Consider the following 19,587-nt stretch of genomic DNA (forward strand, 5'->3'; position numbering starts at 1 on the left):
ACGTCTCAAAAAAGTTACCTATAGTACTTTCCCAAGCAGAATATTAAGGCTTAACTGTTAGACATGGTTGCCACGGAGAGGGAAGAAAAAGCACCAAAAAGGGAGCGCTTGACTGTATAGAATTAGGCTTAGCTGTCTGTAGTGTAATGGGGCTGAGTTAAGAAAGGTTTATAGAGCTATGAGTGGCTAAGTGTAAAGTGTGCCAGTGCTGTGGTTCTCATTTAAGTGCATCAAAAGTGTTTCAATTCGGATGGATCCCCAAGATCCATCCCAAAGCTTTCTATTCAGCAAGTCTGGGTTAAGGGTTAAAAAGCATCGTGCTAATTGATGCCAATGATTGGTAACAAGTAACTTTAAAGGAATGCTTTCAAGGTGCAAGGCAGAACTACATACAAGTTATTAAAGAATCATCCCTATAATCCCAGAATTTCTGAAGGCTCTGATAGGAGTCTTGTTACAAATTTGAAGCCATTATGGCTTCAAATGTGAGGCCATGTCTAAAAAGAAATCAAAAAGTTACAAACAAAAATAGTGATGCCCCTTAAATGCAGCAGGCGTTACAAAGCTTTTGGTGTAAGGGGCAGGATTAAGAAGGGGGCGTGGTTGGTAGGTGTGGCCCGGCTGAGAGGATGGAGTTCCAAAAGTAGGAATTTGGAGCAAAGGAAGAATAGAACAAACTAATTGGAGGTGCAGCAAAAGATATCCGACCGACCTATTACAGGTCGCTAAGAGGTGGGCGTGGTTCCAGTCTACGGGGCGAGGCTTAAGCATGAGACCTGAGTCTAGGGTGTGTCCTAGCCGGAAGCCTGGAGTCTGTGGGTGGTACCCTAAGAAGAAGCGGGCGCAGTGGGCGCATGCGCACTAGGCTCCGTTCGCCCACCGGAAGCGGCTTTGCCTGTCCCCCTCCAGTGTCTTGTGCCGGCGTAATTTCCCTTCCCCGTTCCCCCGCCACCATCCTCCACGCCGGCGCTTCGGGGGGAACGAACGCGACTTCCGCTTCCGGGCAGGAGGCGCGGGGCTGGTGGGGAGTTGGGGGGAAGGGGCGGCACTTCCGGTTGGGCCCTCGGGTCTCCCCGGAGCGGCGGCACCTCCTCCGCCTCCTCAGCCTCCTCCCGGCGGAGACCCCAGCGCCGGTGAGTGACTGGGTGTGCGGCCCGGGGACCCGGGTTCCTCGGGGGCGGGGGGCCTCGCCCTGCCCTACCGCAGTACCCAGAACGCAACCCCCCCCCAAATGTCAGTGCTTCACTGCCGGGCCCGAAGCAGGGGATCCCACCACTAGTCCCCTATAAGATCACTCCAGATACCTTACCCGTGGATGCCCCCTGACACCGTGGGATGGCTACCAACGGGTTCTCGTTAGTAATGAACCTTTCAAATGCCAGGGCCCCCACGAATCTTTTTCCTACTGCCTCATCAGCTTCCTCCACGAGATCCTCTCCATGCCACCAGCTTTGCTGTGCTTACAGGGTAGCTGTTCATGAGCCCTCTATTCCTATCTACTGTGGGATTGCTTCGAGGGGGTGTTGTATTAGTATTTCGTGACAAGAGTTGCCCCCTACTAGCACTGACCACACACAACCCATCCCAATGCACAAATATTTTCTATTCTGGCCTATACTAAAAGTGCTTTTTAAGAACCCCTTCCTGCAACTCCCCCTAACAGACCTCTTCAAATTCAAACCTTCCCCCCACCCCCGATGGAACAGCTCTCTCCAGAGTTCTTTAATACCAGGTCCTTTCCCCGATTAGGGAGGAACAGCTGCCTGGTTAGCATCAGATTCTCTTGAAACACTCCCTGCCCACTTCTCTCCTTCCCCTCCCTCATCCTGGCCTCTGCAATCCCAGGACAATGCAAGTTAGCCGAGAAATATGCCTTCATGGAGCATCGGCAGTCTTATACCCATCTTTGGCCAAGTCTCTTGACATTGTCCCAAACTTCCTAGGAAAGACCCCGTCTCTGCTTACATCTTTTCCCATAGGTTTTATTCTTCGCTGAATGAACGCCGTCATTCTATGCCCAAGCCACGCAGTTTCGAAGGGGAGAGGTGCAACTCCTCCTTTTACAAGGGTTTGCCGTCTAGTTGAGAGGCAGATCAGAAACAGTGCTGCTCTGTGGGTTTTCTGAGAGTCTGATGAGCTATGAGGCGAATGCTGAAACACAAGATTTAATCGTGCCATTCAAAGATCTGGGGAAGAGCTGGTGCAGAGGTCCAGAGGTAACAGTCATGTGTGGAGAGTAGCAGCGAGTTTGGAGCAGAACTGAAAAAGGCTGGATCCAAAAGAGCCTTGGGGATAAACTGCCTGGCTTTTTCTCAGCTCTACCAAGCTCGTAAGATTCTTCCTGCATCCACTTGTACCTTGTTCACTCATAAACACTTTCAATACCTGTTTAATGAGCATCTGCTTATACAGAGAATAAAATGGGCAGAAATTCACGTAGAATGACTATGTGGAAGAGGCAGATTTTAGAAATCAAGCTATGTGGGGGTGGGGGACATAGTTAAGTCAATAAAGTGTTGTCCTGAGTTCAGATTCCAAGCTCTTACATTAAGGGGGAAAAAGCTGGGCATGGTATCACATTCCTGTGATCCCAGCACTGGGGAGACAGAGATAGGAGGATTCCTGGAGCTCACAGGCTAGCTCCTGATTCAGTGAAAGACCGTCTCAAAGAAAGGAGGAAAGAAAGAGAACACAGTTGAGGCCATATAACACTGGCCTCTGGCCTCCCTACCTTCACATGCAGTCATACACAACACACAAAATCAAATTCATGAGGACAGAGTTATAGGGGCTGGGATATGGCAAATACCACGTGTGGGCTATCTTGTGCCATCCTGTTCCTCAGGTAAACCAAAGAGCAGAAAGTTTGGTCCTAGACTGCTGTGGCTCACTGTGGGGGCTGCTCTGACAGCTTCCTCGCCTTGCAGATGGAGGGAAGGATATGATCTGAGGACTTTATAGACTCGTGCCTTTTCCCACCCTGTTTGCCTAGCCTCATTCCTTCATTTACTCAGGAATATATCCCATGCAGCCAGTGAGATGGCTGAGCAGGTAGAACGAACAAGCCTGATGACCTGAGTTTAGTCTCCAAAACCCATGTGATGGAAGGAGAGAACTAATTCCTGTAAGTTGCCCTCTCATCTCTACATGTGTACATGCACGATAAATAAATGTAATTTTTATTTTGAAAAAAAAAAAAAAAGATAGTGATTATCAAGCTAGGTACTATCCTAGGTCCTGAGGACAGTTCGGAACAAACCATGAAGCTCCTGTTACTGGGGCTGTGGAGACGGCTTAGTGGTTAAAAGCATTTGCTGTGAAAGCGTGGGGATCAGAGTTCAGATTCCCAGAACTCATCTGAATGCCAGCCAGTTAGGAGGCCCACCTGTCATTCCAGTCTCTGAAGGCAGAAATAGGATCCCCAGAACAATCTGGCTAATGAAACTAGCCATATCTGTGAGCTCTGAGTTTGATTGAGAGACCCTGCTCAATGAATATGATGGAAGAGAGTGGGGATCATTCCTAGCGTCAACCTTGAGTCTGCATGCACATGCACACATGTGTGTATACATGTGAGAAGGGAAAAAGGGAAAAAAAATACTGTGGCATCAGAGAGGGAGACCAGTAAAAACATGATCAGGAAGGCAGAATATATGGTACATTCGATGACAGCAAGCAAGCGAGTACAGGTCTGGGTGACAGGTGGCAGTGGTTGCTCAGAGCCCCATTGAGAAGCAAAGACAGGAAGGAGATGAGGGGAGGAGAGTATTGGGGTGTTAATTTTGCCAGCAAAAGCTACAGCCCTGAAACACAGGCTATGGAACAGAAATGGAGCCAGCACATTGGAGGAGCAGCTGCAAGCTTGTGGGGGCCTGTGTAGGTCATTGGAAGGACTTTGGGTTTTCTGAGATGGGATCACTAGGCTTTCAGCAGGAGCATTATGGTTTGGTATAGCTCAGTGGGATAGCTACACTTTTGACAGTGTTGGGAATTTTGAATTGGACACATTATATAAAGCACCAAGCACCATACTCTTTAGAATTCAGTGAATGCAAGTGACTGGTCCTGGACTTGGGCCAAACTGAGAGATGTGAATGGGAGGCAGGGAGAGGATGAGACAGGTCTTGTCTCCAGTGACAGTGCTTTGAGGGCCCTGCTTTTATTTTGGAAAGTGAAATACTGAAAGGCAACAGATCACATGTGTGGAGTCTGGAATCCCACCATTTGCCTTAAACACTGTTTAGTTCAGTGACCTTCAGTCTCTTCCTTAGTGGTTTTGTTTTTTTATTTATTTTGAGGCAGTTTTCTCTGGGTATCCTTGGCTGTCCTGGAACTTGCTCTTTAGACCAGGCTGGCCATGAATTCACAGAGATCTGCCTGCTTCTGCCTCCAAAGTGCAGAGATTAAAGGCACGTGCCAGCTCTGCTGGGTGAAATCAGTGTTTCTGAGTCAGCAATTCTACCCATCCTTTTGGGGTGGGATTTAGAAGAGTCAAAAATAGATATGATCTGTTAAACACCCTCACCCCTTCCCCGTGCATGGCATGTGCATGTGTGCATACTTGTCTAGGGGCCAGAGGTTGACCATGAGTGTCTTCCCTGATCCCGCTCCACTTTATTGAAGCATGGGCTCTCACTGAGTCTCAAGTGCACAGGTTGGGCTGTGTAGCTGCACCTTTGCCTTCTTAAGTGCTGGATTTCAGAGAGTGGCTGTGCCCACCTAACCTCTACATGGGTTCTAGGGATCCAAACTCTGGTTCTCGGGCTTGTATGGCAGATGCTCCATCTGCTGGACCATTTCCTCAGTCCTGTTAAAACTTGCTGTGCTTATGTGGAACTTTGATTTGGTGTGTGTGGTAGGGAGTCTCCTCCACTATAATTTCATAAACCCTCCCCTGACACATGCCACCTCAGAAAATAGGCATTTGGAGCTGGAGAGAGATTGGTCTGAAATTAGGAGCACTTGTGGCTCTTGCAGAGGACCCAGCATCCATCCACATGGTGGCTCACAGTCACCTGTAACTGAAATTCCAGGGATCTGACACGTTCTTCTGGCTTCCACCCAGGCTTGCAGGCAGTGCGCAGACGGGCCTGGAGGAGAACGCACACAAAATAAATATTTTTAAAAGGAGCTATTTAAGACTTGGGTACAGGGCTGTTGAGATGGCTCAGTAGGTAAAGCGCTCGCCATGCAAGACTAGTGGCTCGAGTTCAACCGCTGGAACAAATTAAAGTAGGAGAGAAGCAACTCCAGAGTTGTCCTCTGACCTCATATGCACCCTCATTCACACACATCACATCCATAGTAAATAATGTTTTAAAGGACTTCAATCAGGCTGGAGAGGTGGCTCAGCAGTTAAGACAACTGACCGCTCTTCCAGAGGTTCTAAGTTCAATTCCCAGTAACCACATGGTGGCTCACAACCATCTGAAATGGGATCTGATGCCCTCCCTCTTGGTGTGTCTGAAGACAGCTACAGTGTAATCATATACATAAAATAAATAAAACTTTTTTTTTAAAAACGCTTCAGTCCACTGAAAGGAGAAAATGTCTTATTACCCAGTGGGGCTTACTATGAACCTAATAAATTCTGTTCCTCACCTTCCTTGAGGCAACCCCTACTGCTTGCAGAATACTGCTGACCATAGAATTCCTTTTCTGGAAGACATGTGAACTCCATTCTGTTAAATAGCTCCCTCTCCAGGGAGGGTCCAGACAGTTTAGTCTCATCTATTTGATTTTGTGTGTGAGCGTGGATGTGTGCTTTCCAGTATGTGCATATGGAAAGTCAGAGGACAACTTTTGGCAGTCATCTCTCACCTTCCTGCTTGCTGAGGTGTACACTGGGCTAATTGGTCCTTAAACTTCTAAGCATTTTTCCTGTCTCTGCCTGCCATCTTGCCGTGGGAGTATTATTGGGATTATAGATGAGCACCACTATACTCCTGCCCACTTTAAATGGTACATTCAGGGGATTGAACTCAACCTGCCAGGCTTATTCAACAAATGCTTACCCATTGAGCTGTCTAGCTCCTCATTTATTATTTGGCAAATATTTATCAATATAGACATCTACAAATAAATTTCCCTTTGCGCATTGCTTTAGCTGTGTCTCTGTTGGTATGTTGTGTTTTCATTTTCTTATTTATTTATTTATTTATTTATTTATTTATTTATTTTTGAGACTGAATCCTCTATAGCCCAGGCTGACCTTGCACTCTGTGTAGCTGAGGCTAGTCTTGAACTCCTGATCTTCCTATAGCTTCTCTCCTAAGTGCTGGGATTACAAACCTATGCCACCGCACCCTGTTGTGTTTTCATTCTCATTCATGCAAAACATTCTCTAATTTCCCTCATGGTCTCTTCATGGATCTCCTGGAGGAGAGGCAACAAGCTAGATGTTGCTTAATCTCAACCTGTGAACAAATGTTGGCTAAGTACCCACGGCTTGTCCAGTATGCACTGGGGTAGGGGTTGGGGCATAATGGCAAACAGAACAGGCTACTTTAGTCCTTGCTGCCTTCATAAACACATGGCAAAAGTATGTTAGTGGCACTAACTGTGGTGAAAATAGCTGGATTATGGGCTAGAGGTGACAGTAAGAGGACAGAAACCTGAATGAGACTCAGGGAGGTATCCTTGACTTCTGGGGAACGACGTCCTAGGGCAGACAAGGAATCCATGGAGTTTGTTGTTTTATGAGGTAGAGTCTCATGTATGCCAAGCTGGCCTCAAACTCACTATGTAGATGAGGATAGCCCTGACTCAATCCTGCCTCAGGTTCTCAAATGGTGGGATTATAGATATATATCATGTCTGACAGAATCTATTGAATAGTAACCCCTATACCTCCCACTAGATACCTCATATAAATAGCCCAGAGAGCACCTTTAATGAAGACTCCTGTTTCTATAATTCTAACCTATACTTTCTCCATTTTGGGGGTACAGCTTCCTTATGGGTTGGGATTCTCTCTTGCTATCAAGCCAATTGTTCTACTGCAAGCTTGCTTTGGGGACTCTGAGAAATTTACTAGATTTCTTTGAGCTTCAGTGTTCTCATGTGTACAGGAGAGAGTAAATGTCTCTAAGCGTTGCCATGGGGATCTGATGGGTTGAGAAGTGGAAGTGCTTAGGACAGGCCCCTCTGTGAAGCACAATGGGAAGGTTCTAATGGAAGCAAGCAAAGCAGGTAACTGTCCCCACCCCTTCCATAGCACTTCCTGCATCCTCACACATTTTTCCTCCCTGGCAGTTGAGTCCCTCACTTAGGCTCTGTATGCAATCTCCTGGTTGCTACACCTTTGGTTCTTGTGGAGATTAGATTAAATGGAGGGGGTGTGAAGGGCATGGGATGTTGACTCTTGTCCAAGAACACTCAGAACTGGATATTGAAAATATCTAATTCTGAGTAGAGGTAGGGTGGAGACACCTTTCTCCTGTGGGTGCAGAGAACCATTCAGGCAGACTGAATCAAAGTTCCTGGGCTTTGGTGGGTGGGGAGGAGACATCCTCTCCCCCATGGCTCCTTAGGTTTTTGGTATAGTATGTAAGGAAGCTGAGGGCTAGACACAGAGCCAGGACTGCAGGAGCAAGGGATGATGGGCGAAAAAGTGGAGTCTTTCTCCCATTGACTCTTCAAAAACTCAGTGGTACTCCTGGGTCTGAGAACACAAAAATGAACTCCAGGAGTTAGCTTCCAGTGCAGAGGGAAGGACAGACAGACAGCAGAGATGGAAAACGCACTATAAAGGGAGGTGTTTGGAGAAGCCCTCCTTATCCAAGGACAGGAATTCAGGTTGGCTCAGGTATATGATATCATCATTAATAGCACACACAGCACACACGGGGTGGAGTGCACACTGCTGATGAGTGCTGCATTTTTCCCTCCTCAAATGTCCATGCAGATAGGGTCAGAACCCACCTCTGCCCAGGCCCATGAGTGTATCCCACAGTCTTCCAGGAGTGCAGGCACTCTTGCTGTAACCAGCCTGTCCTAGGTAGGAGGTTTCCCTCCCTACTTTGCATTCAAAGAATAGTCCCTCTCCCCACAGTGTTGAGCTCTTACCCAGCTTTCTTGGCTTTCCTATTGCTGATGCTGGAATGGATACTAACAATTAATAGACGGCATTACCATAGATTATCACGGGTGTTTACCAGGACGCCAGGAGGAGCCTTCCACGTGTTAATGCTGAAGTGCTGAATCTTCACAGCAGCCCTGTGCTTGATAGATCTTGCTTGTCCTAACCCTTGTTCCCCCTGCCCCCACTACCACAAGGTTACCTCAAACTTGCAGCAATCTCAGCCTTCTGAGTGCTTGGATTGCCCTCTGTTAGAGTGGTTGTGAGGACAGAAGTTCAGTCATTTACCCATGGTCACAGAACTAGAAAGCAACTGTACACATACATACACTCACACACAAAATGCTTGATGGTGGCACACCCCTCGAATTCAGGAGGCAGAGGCAGGTGGATCTCTGTGAGTTCAAGGCCAGCTTGGTCTACAGAGTGAATTATAGAACAGCCACGACTATACAGAGAAAACACAGTCCAAAACCTAAACAAAACAAAACAAAACAAAAAACCAGAAAAGAATAAAGGAGGTTAGGGGTGGAGGCTTAGGTCTGAAGCTGGTATTTTGGCACCCGAACTGCTGTCTAAAGCACTCAGATGGGAGCTATTCTTGTCCTTGTTTTACAGTGGCAAAACCAGAGGATTGAGACCACAGGAAGGTAGGGGAATGGAGTGCAGGGAATCAGTTTAGAGGAGAGAGTTTGAGCACCACCCAACCCCTAGGTCATCAGGGATTTAGTCTTGGAAGAGAAAGCAGGTGCATGAAGACAGTCTGAGGACAAATAGGGAGGTGTGTGAAGATCCAAAAAAAGAAGGGGTAAAGATGGGCGGAGACTAGCATACCCAAAGTCACACAGGTTAGAGGAAAGCAGGTGTATGGGTGGAATGACAGGCTAGCTAAGAGAATGCTGTTGGTGCAGGAGCATGGATCTAGTTCCCTTTGCTTGCTACTCACGGGCTCTCTTTGCTCAGTCCCCATCCTCTTCTTCACAGGGTCTCCCTTCTCTCCACCGACCAGAGATGGAGGCAAACCAGGCAGGCAGCGGTGCCGGGGGTGGCGGGAGCAGCGGCATCGGGGGCGAGGACGGGGTCCACTTCCAGAGTTACCCATTTGACTTCCTGGAATTCCTCAACCACCAGCGCTTTGAGCCCATGGAGCTATACGGGGAACACGCCAAGGCAGTGGCAGCCCTGCCCTGTACCCCGGGGCCCCCGCCCCAGCCCCCACCCCAGCCTCCTCCGCCCCAATATGACTACCCGCCCCAGTCCAGTTTCAAACCTAAGGCGGAGGCTCCTTCCTCATCCTCATCATCATCTTCATCCTCATCTTCCTCATCTTCGTCTTCCTCATCCTCTTCCCAAGCCAAGAAGATGGATCCGCCGTTGCCACCCACCTTCGGAGCGCCGCCCCCTCCACTCTTTGATGCTGCCTTCCCTGCTCCGCAATGGGGAATAGTCGACCTCTCTGGACACCAGCACCTGTTCGGGAACCTGAAACGAGGTGGGCCCACACCTGGGCCTGGAGTAGCATCAGGACTGGGCACTCCTACTGGGACCCCAGGGCCACTTCCCACACCCTCGCAGACCCCGCCTGGGCCCACAGTAGGGGCAGCCTGCGACCCAACCAAGGATGACAAGGGCTATTTCCGAAGGCTGAAGTACCTGATGGAGCGGCGCTTCCCGTGCGGTGTTTGCCAGAAGTCCTTCAAACAGTCCTCACATCTGGTCCAGCACATGCTAGTGCACTCCGGGGAACGACCATACGAATGCGGCATCTGTGGCCGCACCTATAATCATGTCTCCAGTCTCATCCGCCACCGACGCTGCCACAAGGATGTGCCATCAACACCAACCAGCAGTACGCCACAGCCTGGGCCTGCACTTCCTTCACTGGGCCTCCCGGTACCCACAGCCAGCGCCACAGCCAGCTCTGACCCCGCCGCAGTGTCCTCTGGCCCTTCAGCCACCCCTGCAACGCCTGCCACCTCCACTGATGGGAACACCACCCCTGCTGCCCCACCTGGGGTGGCCATGCCTCCCTCTGCCACTACTGGCGGGGAGGGCCCATTTGCCTGCTCCCTCTGCTGGAAGGTTTTCAAGAAGCCTAGCCACCTCCACCAGCACCAGATCATCCACACGGGTGAGAAACCCTTCTCTTGCTCTGTGTGCAGCAAAAGCTTCAACCGGAGGGAGAGCCTCAAGCGTCATGTGAAAACGCACTCGGCTGACCTGCTGCGCCTGCCCTGTGGCATCTGTGGCAAGGTCTTCCGCGATGCCTCCTACCTCCTCAAGCACCAGGCGGCCCATGCAGCGGCCGGAACCCCGCGACCGGTGTACCCCTGCGACCTGTGCGGAAAAACATACTCAGCGCCGCAGAGCCTGTTGCGACACAAGGCTGCCCACGCATCACCTGTGGCCACTGGGCCAGCTAAGGGCAGCCTTGACCTCGGTCCCCAGCCACCTCCCCCGTTCCCCCCCAGGTCCTTACCTCCTGCCCATGGACCCATCCACTACAGGCAGAAAGCCACCCGGCGGCCGCGGCTGTGGTGTATGGTCTGGTGGTGCCTGTCCCACTTCTGGCGCACATCTCTGCTGCTTGGAGGTGCAGGAATGGCGGTGCTGGCGGCCGGGCGCGAAGTGGCCGGGCAAGACGTTCTGCTGTGGCATCTGTGGTCGCGCGTTTGGGCGCCGCGAGACCCTAAAGCGACACGAACGCATCCACACCGGCGAGAAGCCCCACCAGTGCCCAGTGTGCGGGAAGCGTTTCCGGGAGTCCTTTCATCTGAGCAAGCACCACGTGGTGCACACCCGAGAGAGGCCCTACAAGTGCGAGCTGTGCGGCAAAGTCTTCGGCTACCCGCAGAGCCTCACTCGCCACCGCCAGGTGCATCGGCTGCAACTGCCCTGCGCCCTGGCTGGAGCCACAGGCCTCACCACCGGACAGGGGACCACTGGGGCCTGTGGACCTGGAGCTGCAGGCACTTCAGGTGGGCCGGCCGACCTGAGCTACGCCTGCTCAGACTGCGGGGAACACTTCCCGGATCTCTTCCACGTCATGAGTCACAAGGAAGCTCACATGTCAGAGAAACCGTACGGCTGTGACGCCTGCGGCAAGACGTTCGGTTTCATCGAGAACCTCATGTGGCACAAGCTGGTTCACCAGGCTGCCCCGGAGCGCCTTCTCGCGCCAACATCCAGTGGCCCTCAGTCCTCTGATGGCAGCGGCAGCAGCAGCGGCGGCACCGATGCATCCAGCGTGCTGGACAACGGACTGGCTGGAGAGGTGGGGACGGCAGTGGCAGCGCTGGCTGGGGTTTCTGGGGGCAGCGAGGATGCGGGTGGGGCGACGGTGGCCGGATCGGGTGGCGGGACCAGTTCAGGCGCTGAGCGCTTCAGCTGTGCCACATGCGGCCAAAGCTTCAAGCATTTCCTGGGCCTGGTGACTCATAAGTATGTGCACTTGGTGCGCCGGACCCTGGGTTGCGGCCTCTGCGGCCAGAGCTTTGCGGGCGCATACGATCTGCTCCTGCACCGCCGAAGCCACCGGCAGAAACGGGGTTTCCGCTGCCCAGTGTGTGGGAAGCGCTTCTGGGAGGCGGCCCTACTGATGCGCCACCAGCGCTGTCACACAGAGCAGCGGCCCTACCGGTGCGGCGTGTGCGGTAGAGGCTTCCTGCGCTCCTGGTACCTGAGGCAGCACCGCGTAGTGCACACGGGCGAGCGCGCCTTCAAGTGCGGCGTGTGCGCCAAGCACTTCGCGCAATCTTCTAGCCTAGCGGAGCACCGGCGGCTGCACGCCGTGGCCCGGCCTCAGCGCTGCGGCGCCTGCGGCAAGACCTTCCGCTACCGCTCCAACCTGCTGGAGCATCAGCGGCTGCACCTGGGCGAGCGCGCCTACCGCTGTGAGCACTGCGGCAAGGGCTTCTTCTACCTGAGCTCCGTGTTGCGCCATCAGCGTGCCCACGAGCCCCCGCGGCCCGAGCTGCGCTGTCCCGCCTGTCTCAAGGCCTTCAAGGATCCTGGCTACTTCCGGAAGCACCTGGCTGCCCATCAGGGCGGCAGGCCTTTCCGCTGCTCCTCCTGCGGTGAGGGCTTTGCCAACACCTATGGTCTGAAGAAACACCGCCTGATGCACAAGGCTGAGGGTCTTGGGATGCCCGGAACAGGGGGAAGCACCTTGGCCGGAAAGGATCCCTGACCAGGGTGTTTCAGTGTGCCACTCCAATCAGATATTCCCTCTGGACTCTACCCTTCTGGGGCTGCTGGTCAGACTCTCCCCACCCCTCCTTACTGTCACCCATTCTAAAGAATCCCAGGTGGTCTAGCTTCTTTCCAGTCCCATGCCCTACACACTGAAGATTAAATTGCTCCGATCCCAGGCCATTCTGGCCCTTCCTTCTTCATCTGTCAGACACTGGACTTGATCCTCTGTCCAGTTGATCCTCTTTTGTAAACCTCATCTGCCACCCAGCAGCATTCTGGCTCCAGTGAACTCTGTGGTGGAGATGGGTTTGAACTACTCACCCCCTCCACTTCCTCTGGGATCTGGCTGGACAGTGGACTATGAACAGAGTTGGGAGGGCACAGGTGGGGGTCTGGGTGCTCTTGGATGGGGGCGGGTTGGGGAGGGGACAGACGCGGCTTGTACAGAGCAGAGAACAATAAATGGTATCAACAGGGCCGCTGGGGTCTGTCCTTGCTATTCCTAGGGGATTCCACTGACTGGCTGGACACAACACCTCACACCACTCTCTTTTCACCTAGGTTGAGTGAGGATTTGCCATGTCCCGGGCATTAGCCTATGAATTGGGCAAGTGGAGAGGAGTGAAACAGGGAAGTCGCACTCTCAGGAACTGATTTGAGATCCCGAGACTCCCCTCCATGATGCTCTCAGCCACCATGACCGGAAGCCTCCTGTCTGCCAAGCCCTGACCTGGGCACTAGGGAAACTGATGAATTGATTGGACATGACATTCACACTCCAGTAGGCTGGGAGAGCATACCTGAGGAACTTAAGTCTGCAGACTTACTGGAGACGGTCTCATGTAGTCTAGGCTGGCTATGGACTTGCTTTGTAGGTAAAGATAGGCTTGAATTTTTTCCCCTTTGAGACATGGTCTCTCTATGTAACCCTTGGCTCTCCTGGAACTCTCTGTAGACCAGATGGGCCTCGAATTTACAGAAATCCACCTGCCTCTGCCTCTCTGGTGCTGAGATTAAAGGTGTGCACGACCATGGCTGGCTAATCTTGAATTTTTTTTTAATCTAGATTTTTAAAAAATATTTAAAGAAATTAGGTGTATGGGTATGTTGCCTGCATGTATGTTTGTGCACCACTTGGTGCCTGGTGTCTATGGAAGCCAGAAGAGGGCATTGGATCCTTGGATCCACAGCCAAGGTGGTTGTGAGCTACCATGTGGGTGTTGGGAATCAAATCCCGGTCGTCTGGAAGACCAGTGTTCTTAACTGCTGAGCAATTACTTCAGTTCCATATTTCGTTATTTTCGTTCTGAATTCGACACATATCTGTATAGGTATGTATGTATGTATGTATGTATGTATGTACACACAACACACATACACACTGGTTGTATCCTCACAGCCTCCACTATGCTCTTACCCCTCCCTCTCCTGCTGAACCCTTTCTTGCCAACAAGCCTATCTTACTTTCATCTTTTATTTTCTTGGTGACCCATTATGTTTAGTCAGGGTTGCATGTATAAACATGGGTTGGAAGGCTTATTTACCTGAGCAGGGGCAGCTAACCAGTAGCTATACCACTGAGGTCTATGGTTCCCCCCCTCCAGGCAACCATTAACTGCCTATAGCTCCTCAGATGGGTGGGAGGGACATTATGAGCTTCTTCCCTGAGACTAAGGACTTCTGATCCTCCTGTTTCCACATACAAAGTGCTGGGGAAATGGGCATGTGCCTGGCTTTTGTGGTACTGGAGCTTGAACCCAAGACGCCATTCACACTAGAAAAGCCCTCTAGCAGCTGAGTGCATCCTCAGCTACACTGCCCTTTTCTGAAGGAGTGCACAAACTCCTTTACCCAGTCCCCCCACTTCTCAATGGTTTGGACACTGAGCCAGAGTGCCAGTTGCTATATTTCACCTCTCATTGAATCTGGTCCCTTATCCACATGGCTGCTGTGTTGGTAGTCCCCTCTGAAGACAGCAGGGGATTTCTGTTCAGTGGCAAGGATCCACGTGAGAAAGTGAAGCAGGCTCCTTTCTTTGGAGGAAGTGGTGGAGTTTTTACTCTGCATCATCCAAGGGTCGCCTCTTGGGGATGCTGGATGAAGAAGGAGTGAACTAGAAACACATCTTCTCCATGAGAAAACTAGGGACCCTTCTGAGTAAGCACACCAACCTCAACACCCCTTCCTTACACAGAACTTCTTACAATACTACCAAAGAGCCATCTACAAACAACCCAAGCCTGGTCACCCACCATTTCAGATAATGGATAATTACCCAGAGAACTGGAATACAAGACTGACAGAAACCTTTCAGAAAGTCTTTTAATAGGAACAGACTGGAAGTTCCCACTCTCACCCCATACTACAACTCCCAAGTCCTTTTAGCCATCTCTTACTTTACACCCTGTACTGGTCCACCAAGGTTGTCATCAGCTAACCCTGCCTCAGAATTGCCCAAGAAGCTGTCTACCTGAGAGTGGAGAATAGAGATCTGAAACTTTGTAGACATGGGAAACCACAGGCTCTGAGCCTAAGGCTTAAGGGGACACCAAGTGAATGCCTGCTTGTAGTATGTGCTCTCAGTTGCTTCCAGAAGAGTTTAGTGGGGGTTGGGGATTTAGCTCAGTGGTAGAGCGCTTGCTTAGGAAGCACAAGGCCCTGGGTTCGGTCCCCAGCCCGGGGGGGGGGAGTTTAGTGGGTTAAAGAGATACCACTGTGGGGTAGGATGGAGAAGTAGGCAGAGCTTAGAGTGAATATGAGCAGGTTCACATCCGAGAGATGTGGTTTAGATACTCTCTGGTTTTGAGGGGAAGGTATCCCTTTAGAGATGGCCTAGTGGGCATCTTCTGCACCGCAGGGTAGGCATCCCAGGACCAGTGCAATCCAGTTGAGGTAGGCAAAATATTTTATTGGACCAGAGGTGTTGCTACATAAAGTCTTGCTCTCCAGCCCAGTCTGGACCTGATCCTTCTGCCTCAGTCTCTAGTGTACTGGGACATATCTGGGCACCCACAGACCCACAAGTACCTCTTTCCTGAGTCTCAGGTGTAGCATGGGGTTCTGGGAGACCACAATCAGGTTCCCTTTTTAAATCTAACTCCAATTCCTCATTATTTCTCCTTGGCCTCTTGATATCTGCCTCAATTTGCCCACCTACCTTTCCTATGATATGCTTCCTATTTCCAGCCTACTGATCAACCTCCACATTCACCTTCTTAGTCTCTCTACACCCTTCTTCCATAGTGTTCTCTGTCCCACATTTACTCCTTGATTCTTGGGATACCGAAGATGATCTCAGTTGGCCTCCAGACTCTCCCACTCCGGGCCCTGGCCCATGGAAATGGGTACGCTGGTGCTTGCGGAAGTTGGAGGAGTTATTGAAAGTGCGGTCGCAGAGCATGCATCTGAAGGGGCGCTCGCCCGTGTGGATGCGAGCATGACCGCTCAGAACAGAGGACTGAGTGAAGCCTTTGCCACAGATGCCACAGTGATAGGGCCGCTCCCCCGTGTGTACCCGCTCGTGGTCTCGCATGTCTGAGGAGCGGCGGAAGGGCTTGGCACAGAACCTGCAGGCGAAAGGCTTGCCTACTACGGCACCCGCAGCTGCTGCAGCCATCACCACCTCCGACCTCTCCTGGGCCACCCTTGAGTTCGGCTGTCCTGCTGCTGCTGTGGGTAGAAGCCTTCCAGAGGTGCCTGGCTCCACCCCATGTCGGTGCTGGTGCCGGAGCAGAGGTGCCAAGGCCTTAAAAGCCCGTGGACAGAGGGGCAGCGGTAAGGTCGTTCTCCTGTGTGCAAGCTGTAGTGTGCCGCAGGCTAGCAGGACCTGGACAGCTGTGGCCACACACGTGACAACGGCTAGGGTCCCCACCTTGCCCAAGCCCTTCCAAGCCTGCCAGGTGACCATGCTCATGAAACAGCAGCTCCGAGACTAGACGGAAGGCAGCAGGACACAGGGCACAATGAAAAGATCCTGGCTCTGGGGGCTCAGGGGCCGATGTAGTATCTGTGACTTTGACCACCTGGATCTCGATGAGGTCCCCTGGGGGTGTGGCAGGGCGGCCACCATCAGGCACCAGGACCTGGAGAGCAGAAGAAGAAACAGGAGGCTGTGGACCCTGCTTGAAGAACTTTCTTCAGTATGCCTCCACTATTAAAACAGTTGCCTGGGCTGTGAAGATGGCTCAGTGGGTAAAGACACTTACCAGATCGAACGGCCTGAGTACGATCCCTGGGACCACAGGGTGGAAAGACAGAACTGACTTTCCCGAGATGCCCTCCGCCCTCCAAATAACTTGTGCTATAGCGCACACATGCACATACTCTCTTCACATAAGTAAATAAATGAAAAATAAAATATTTGCTTCTCTGAAGTCCATTGTATCCTGTTTTTTTAAAAAATGATTTATTGTTTACTTACTTAGAGACAAGGTTTCACTATGTAGCTCTAGCTGGTTTGGTACTTGCTGTGTAGACTAGTTTGGCCTAGAACTCACAAAGGTCTGCCTGCCTCTGCCTCCCAAGTGTCAGGATTAAAGGCATGTGCCTGCCACCAAGCCTAAGTATTTCTTTCTATGTTATGTGAGAGCCTGCATGTATGTTCACCATGTCAGTGTCCATGGAGGCCAGGAGTGAGGGTCAGATCATCTAGAAGTGGAGTTACAGATGGTTGTGAGCCTCCATGTGGATGCTGGGAACTGAACAGCCTCTTGCTTAGTCCTGGGCAATTCTGAGGCAGGGTTAGCTGATGACACCCATGGTGGTCAGGGTGTAAAGAAAGAGATGATACCATGGTAAGGGGCTAAAAGGACTTGGGAGTTGTAGTATGGGGTGAGAGTGGGGACTTCTAGTCTGTTCCTAGTAAAAGACTTTCTAAAAGGCTTCTCTGTCAGTACTCTTAAGGCTGAGTCACCTCTTCAGCCTCATCCCTTGGTTTCTTAACCCTGTTATCCATGATCCAGAATTCTTGCTGGATCCATTCTGACATTTTCCCCTTCTTGCCCCAAATATACCATAGACATGGAGGTGCCTCTCCTCTGTACTAGTTAAAAGCCTCATAATTTATTCCCCTTAGAATGCAAAACATCACTCAAAGGGAATCCCTGTTCCTGCCTCTGTCCCTCATTATCCACCTCTCCTAGAGTGCCCAAATGGACCTTGGAAAATGTAGATGAGGTCATCACTTTTCACCACTCCAAGCCCTCCAGTTGCACTTAAAACCTCGTGCCCTTCCTATAATATCCAACACGATCTGGATCCTGCTTATCTCACCGATTACAGTGTAAATATAAGCCGGCACCCAGCTGACTTCTGCCATTTCAATTTAGCTCCCACCACCCCCACTCTGAGTGTACGTCTTATTTCTCTTATAGGACATAAATTCTCTTTATCATCACTTTTTCTCCTCATAAGACTGCAAGCTGCAAGAGAACGCAATCGTTGTCCATTTTGATCCCCTGGAACTTTAAATGTTTGCTGAATGAACCTATATTTTGAGTTACTTTTCAGTCACTAGTTAGAAGTTCTAAAGTCATCTGAAGCTCCCATATCTCCTCCCTTGGGCATTCGTGAGGCAGTCCTTATATCATCAAATGTCATCCCAACATGGTGACAGGATTATAGCTCTCCGTTGAGGTCACCTTCCCAACCATCCACTAGCCCTATAATTTCCCTGATGCCCCTCCCATTTAAGACTCCACACTTCTTTATGCAAATAACACCCCTTGTCTTCTCCCAGTACTCATCCAGGCCCAAGACACAACCTGTCCTCAGGACCCACCTCAACCAGGCCTTGCTCCTCATTCTCAATAGGCTCCTCCTTAAACCCCGCCCCAGAGTGTTACCATACCCCCACCCAATTCTCCTAGGCCCCGCCTTGACCCCGCCCCCTGCCCTGCGATGTCTTCGCCGTGAACCCCCGGCCCAGACCCCCTTCATCGCCCGCACCAGGTCCGGCGGCTCCGGGGATAGCGACTCCTGGGTCGGTGAGCTCGGAATCGGGGGATCCGGGCGCGCGGCGGCCATCTTGTACCTAAGTCCTGTCCCTGAGGGCAAAGATTGCTCCGTGAGGGTGGGGCCCGGGCTGGTGACGTTGCGCATGCGCAGGGCAGGTCGACGAGGGCAGGGGTCATAACGGGTATATGGGCGGGGCCGTGGGGGTGCAATAGGCCGAACGCGGCAAAAATTCAATACCTGTCAGTCCCCCCACGTAGATAGACTGAATTTGCAGCTGGGAGGTCGGCCACACCCTAGCGACGAATTCCGACGTCTCCCCACTTTTTATTGTCTAAGCATGTTTTCACTCTGTATTTCTGTCTGGCCTAGAACTCTATGTAGACCGAGTTGGCCTCGAACTCACAGAAATCTGCTTGCCTCAGAGTCACTATGATTGGCCTGCCAAGTCCCTTTTTAAAACTAACTCCGCTGGGGTTGGGGATTTAGCTCAGTCAAGGCCCTGGGTTTGGTCCCCAGCCCAAAAAAAAAAAAAAAAAAAAAAAAAAAAAAAAAAAAAAAACTAACTCTGCCAGGCATGGGATGTTGTTTTATGTCACAGAAAACGTTTCTGGGGTTACTTTCAGTTCATAGTGCTCAGTTTATGAATGGAAGGTTTTATAAGTCTGTGCCAAGAATGGGACTCATGAGTGGCAGCTCAGGTGATTTCAGCCGGAAGCAAACCCCTGCGAATTGCTGTGATGTTTGAGAGAAAAGAGCTCGAAGAAGGTTTTCAGCAGCACTAGGGACAGGGCTCTATTGAGAGTTCAACTCACTCCAGGGCCTGACTCCTCCTCTTCTGCTCCTCTTTCCATTCACGCTTCCGTGTTTCCTGCCTTCTGACAAGGCCCCAAACAGTGAGAGCTGGCCTCTAACTTTTTATGTAGTCTATGCTGCCTTGAACTCTATTTTGATTTTTAAAAGTCTTCTTTTCCTTCTCTTTTTCCCCTCTCCTCTCTTCCTTCTTTCTTCCCTCCCTCCTCCTCCTCCTTCTTCCTCCTCCTCCTCCCTTCCTTCCTTCTTTCTTCCCTCCCTCCTCCTCCTCCTCCTCCTCCACCTCCTCCTCCGCCTCTTCCTCCTTTTATGGGCGCTCTGCTTGCATATATGTCCATACACCACATGTCTGCAGTGTCCACAGATATCAGAGATGGTGAAGCTAGAGAGGGTTGTCAGCTGTCATACGGAGGCTGCCTTAACTTCTGCGTTCTCTCTCCAGCCCTGGCTTTGAACTCTCGATCTTTCTGGTACTGTTACTACAGGCATGCACCCCCCGTGCCCAACTTCATTCCTCTCTCTTCTGTACAGACCTTTAGAAGTGTGTA

At 51.2% G+C, this 19,587-nt stretch overlaps 2 protein-coding genes across 2 annotated transcripts; one reads left to right on the forward strand and one right to left on the reverse strand.

Moving 5' to 3' along the window:
- Positions 1-94: 94 nt before the first annotated feature.
- Znf865 (zinc finger protein 865) lies at positions 95-13,308 on the forward strand. Its single transcript, XM_032894523.1, is given in 5 exon segments — positions 95-1,133; positions 9,065-10,543; positions 10,545-10,597; positions 10,599-10,693; positions 10,696-13,308. Coding segments are annotated over 5 exon segments (3,480 nt in total). The 5' UTR covers positions 95-854; the 3' UTR covers positions 12,270-13,308.
- Positions 13,309-15,161: 1,853 nt separating this feature from the next.
- On the reverse strand, positions 15,162-18,344 carry Znf784 (zinc finger protein 784). Its single transcript, XM_032894542.1, is given in 4 exon segments — positions 15,162-16,042; positions 16,045-16,083; positions 16,086-16,356; positions 18,221-18,344. Coding segments are annotated over 4 exon segments (969 nt in total). The 5' UTR covers positions 18,299-18,344; the 3' UTR covers positions 15,162-15,461.
- Positions 18,345-19,587: the final 1,243 nt, after the last annotated feature.

This window comes from Rattus rattus, chromosome 2, assembly GCF_011064425.1.
Source record: "Rattus rattus isolate New Zealand chromosome 2, Rrattus_CSIRO_v1, whole genome shotgun sequence".
Classification (NCBI taxonomy): Eukaryota; Metazoa; Chordata; class Mammalia; order Rodentia; family Muridae; genus Rattus; species Rattus rattus.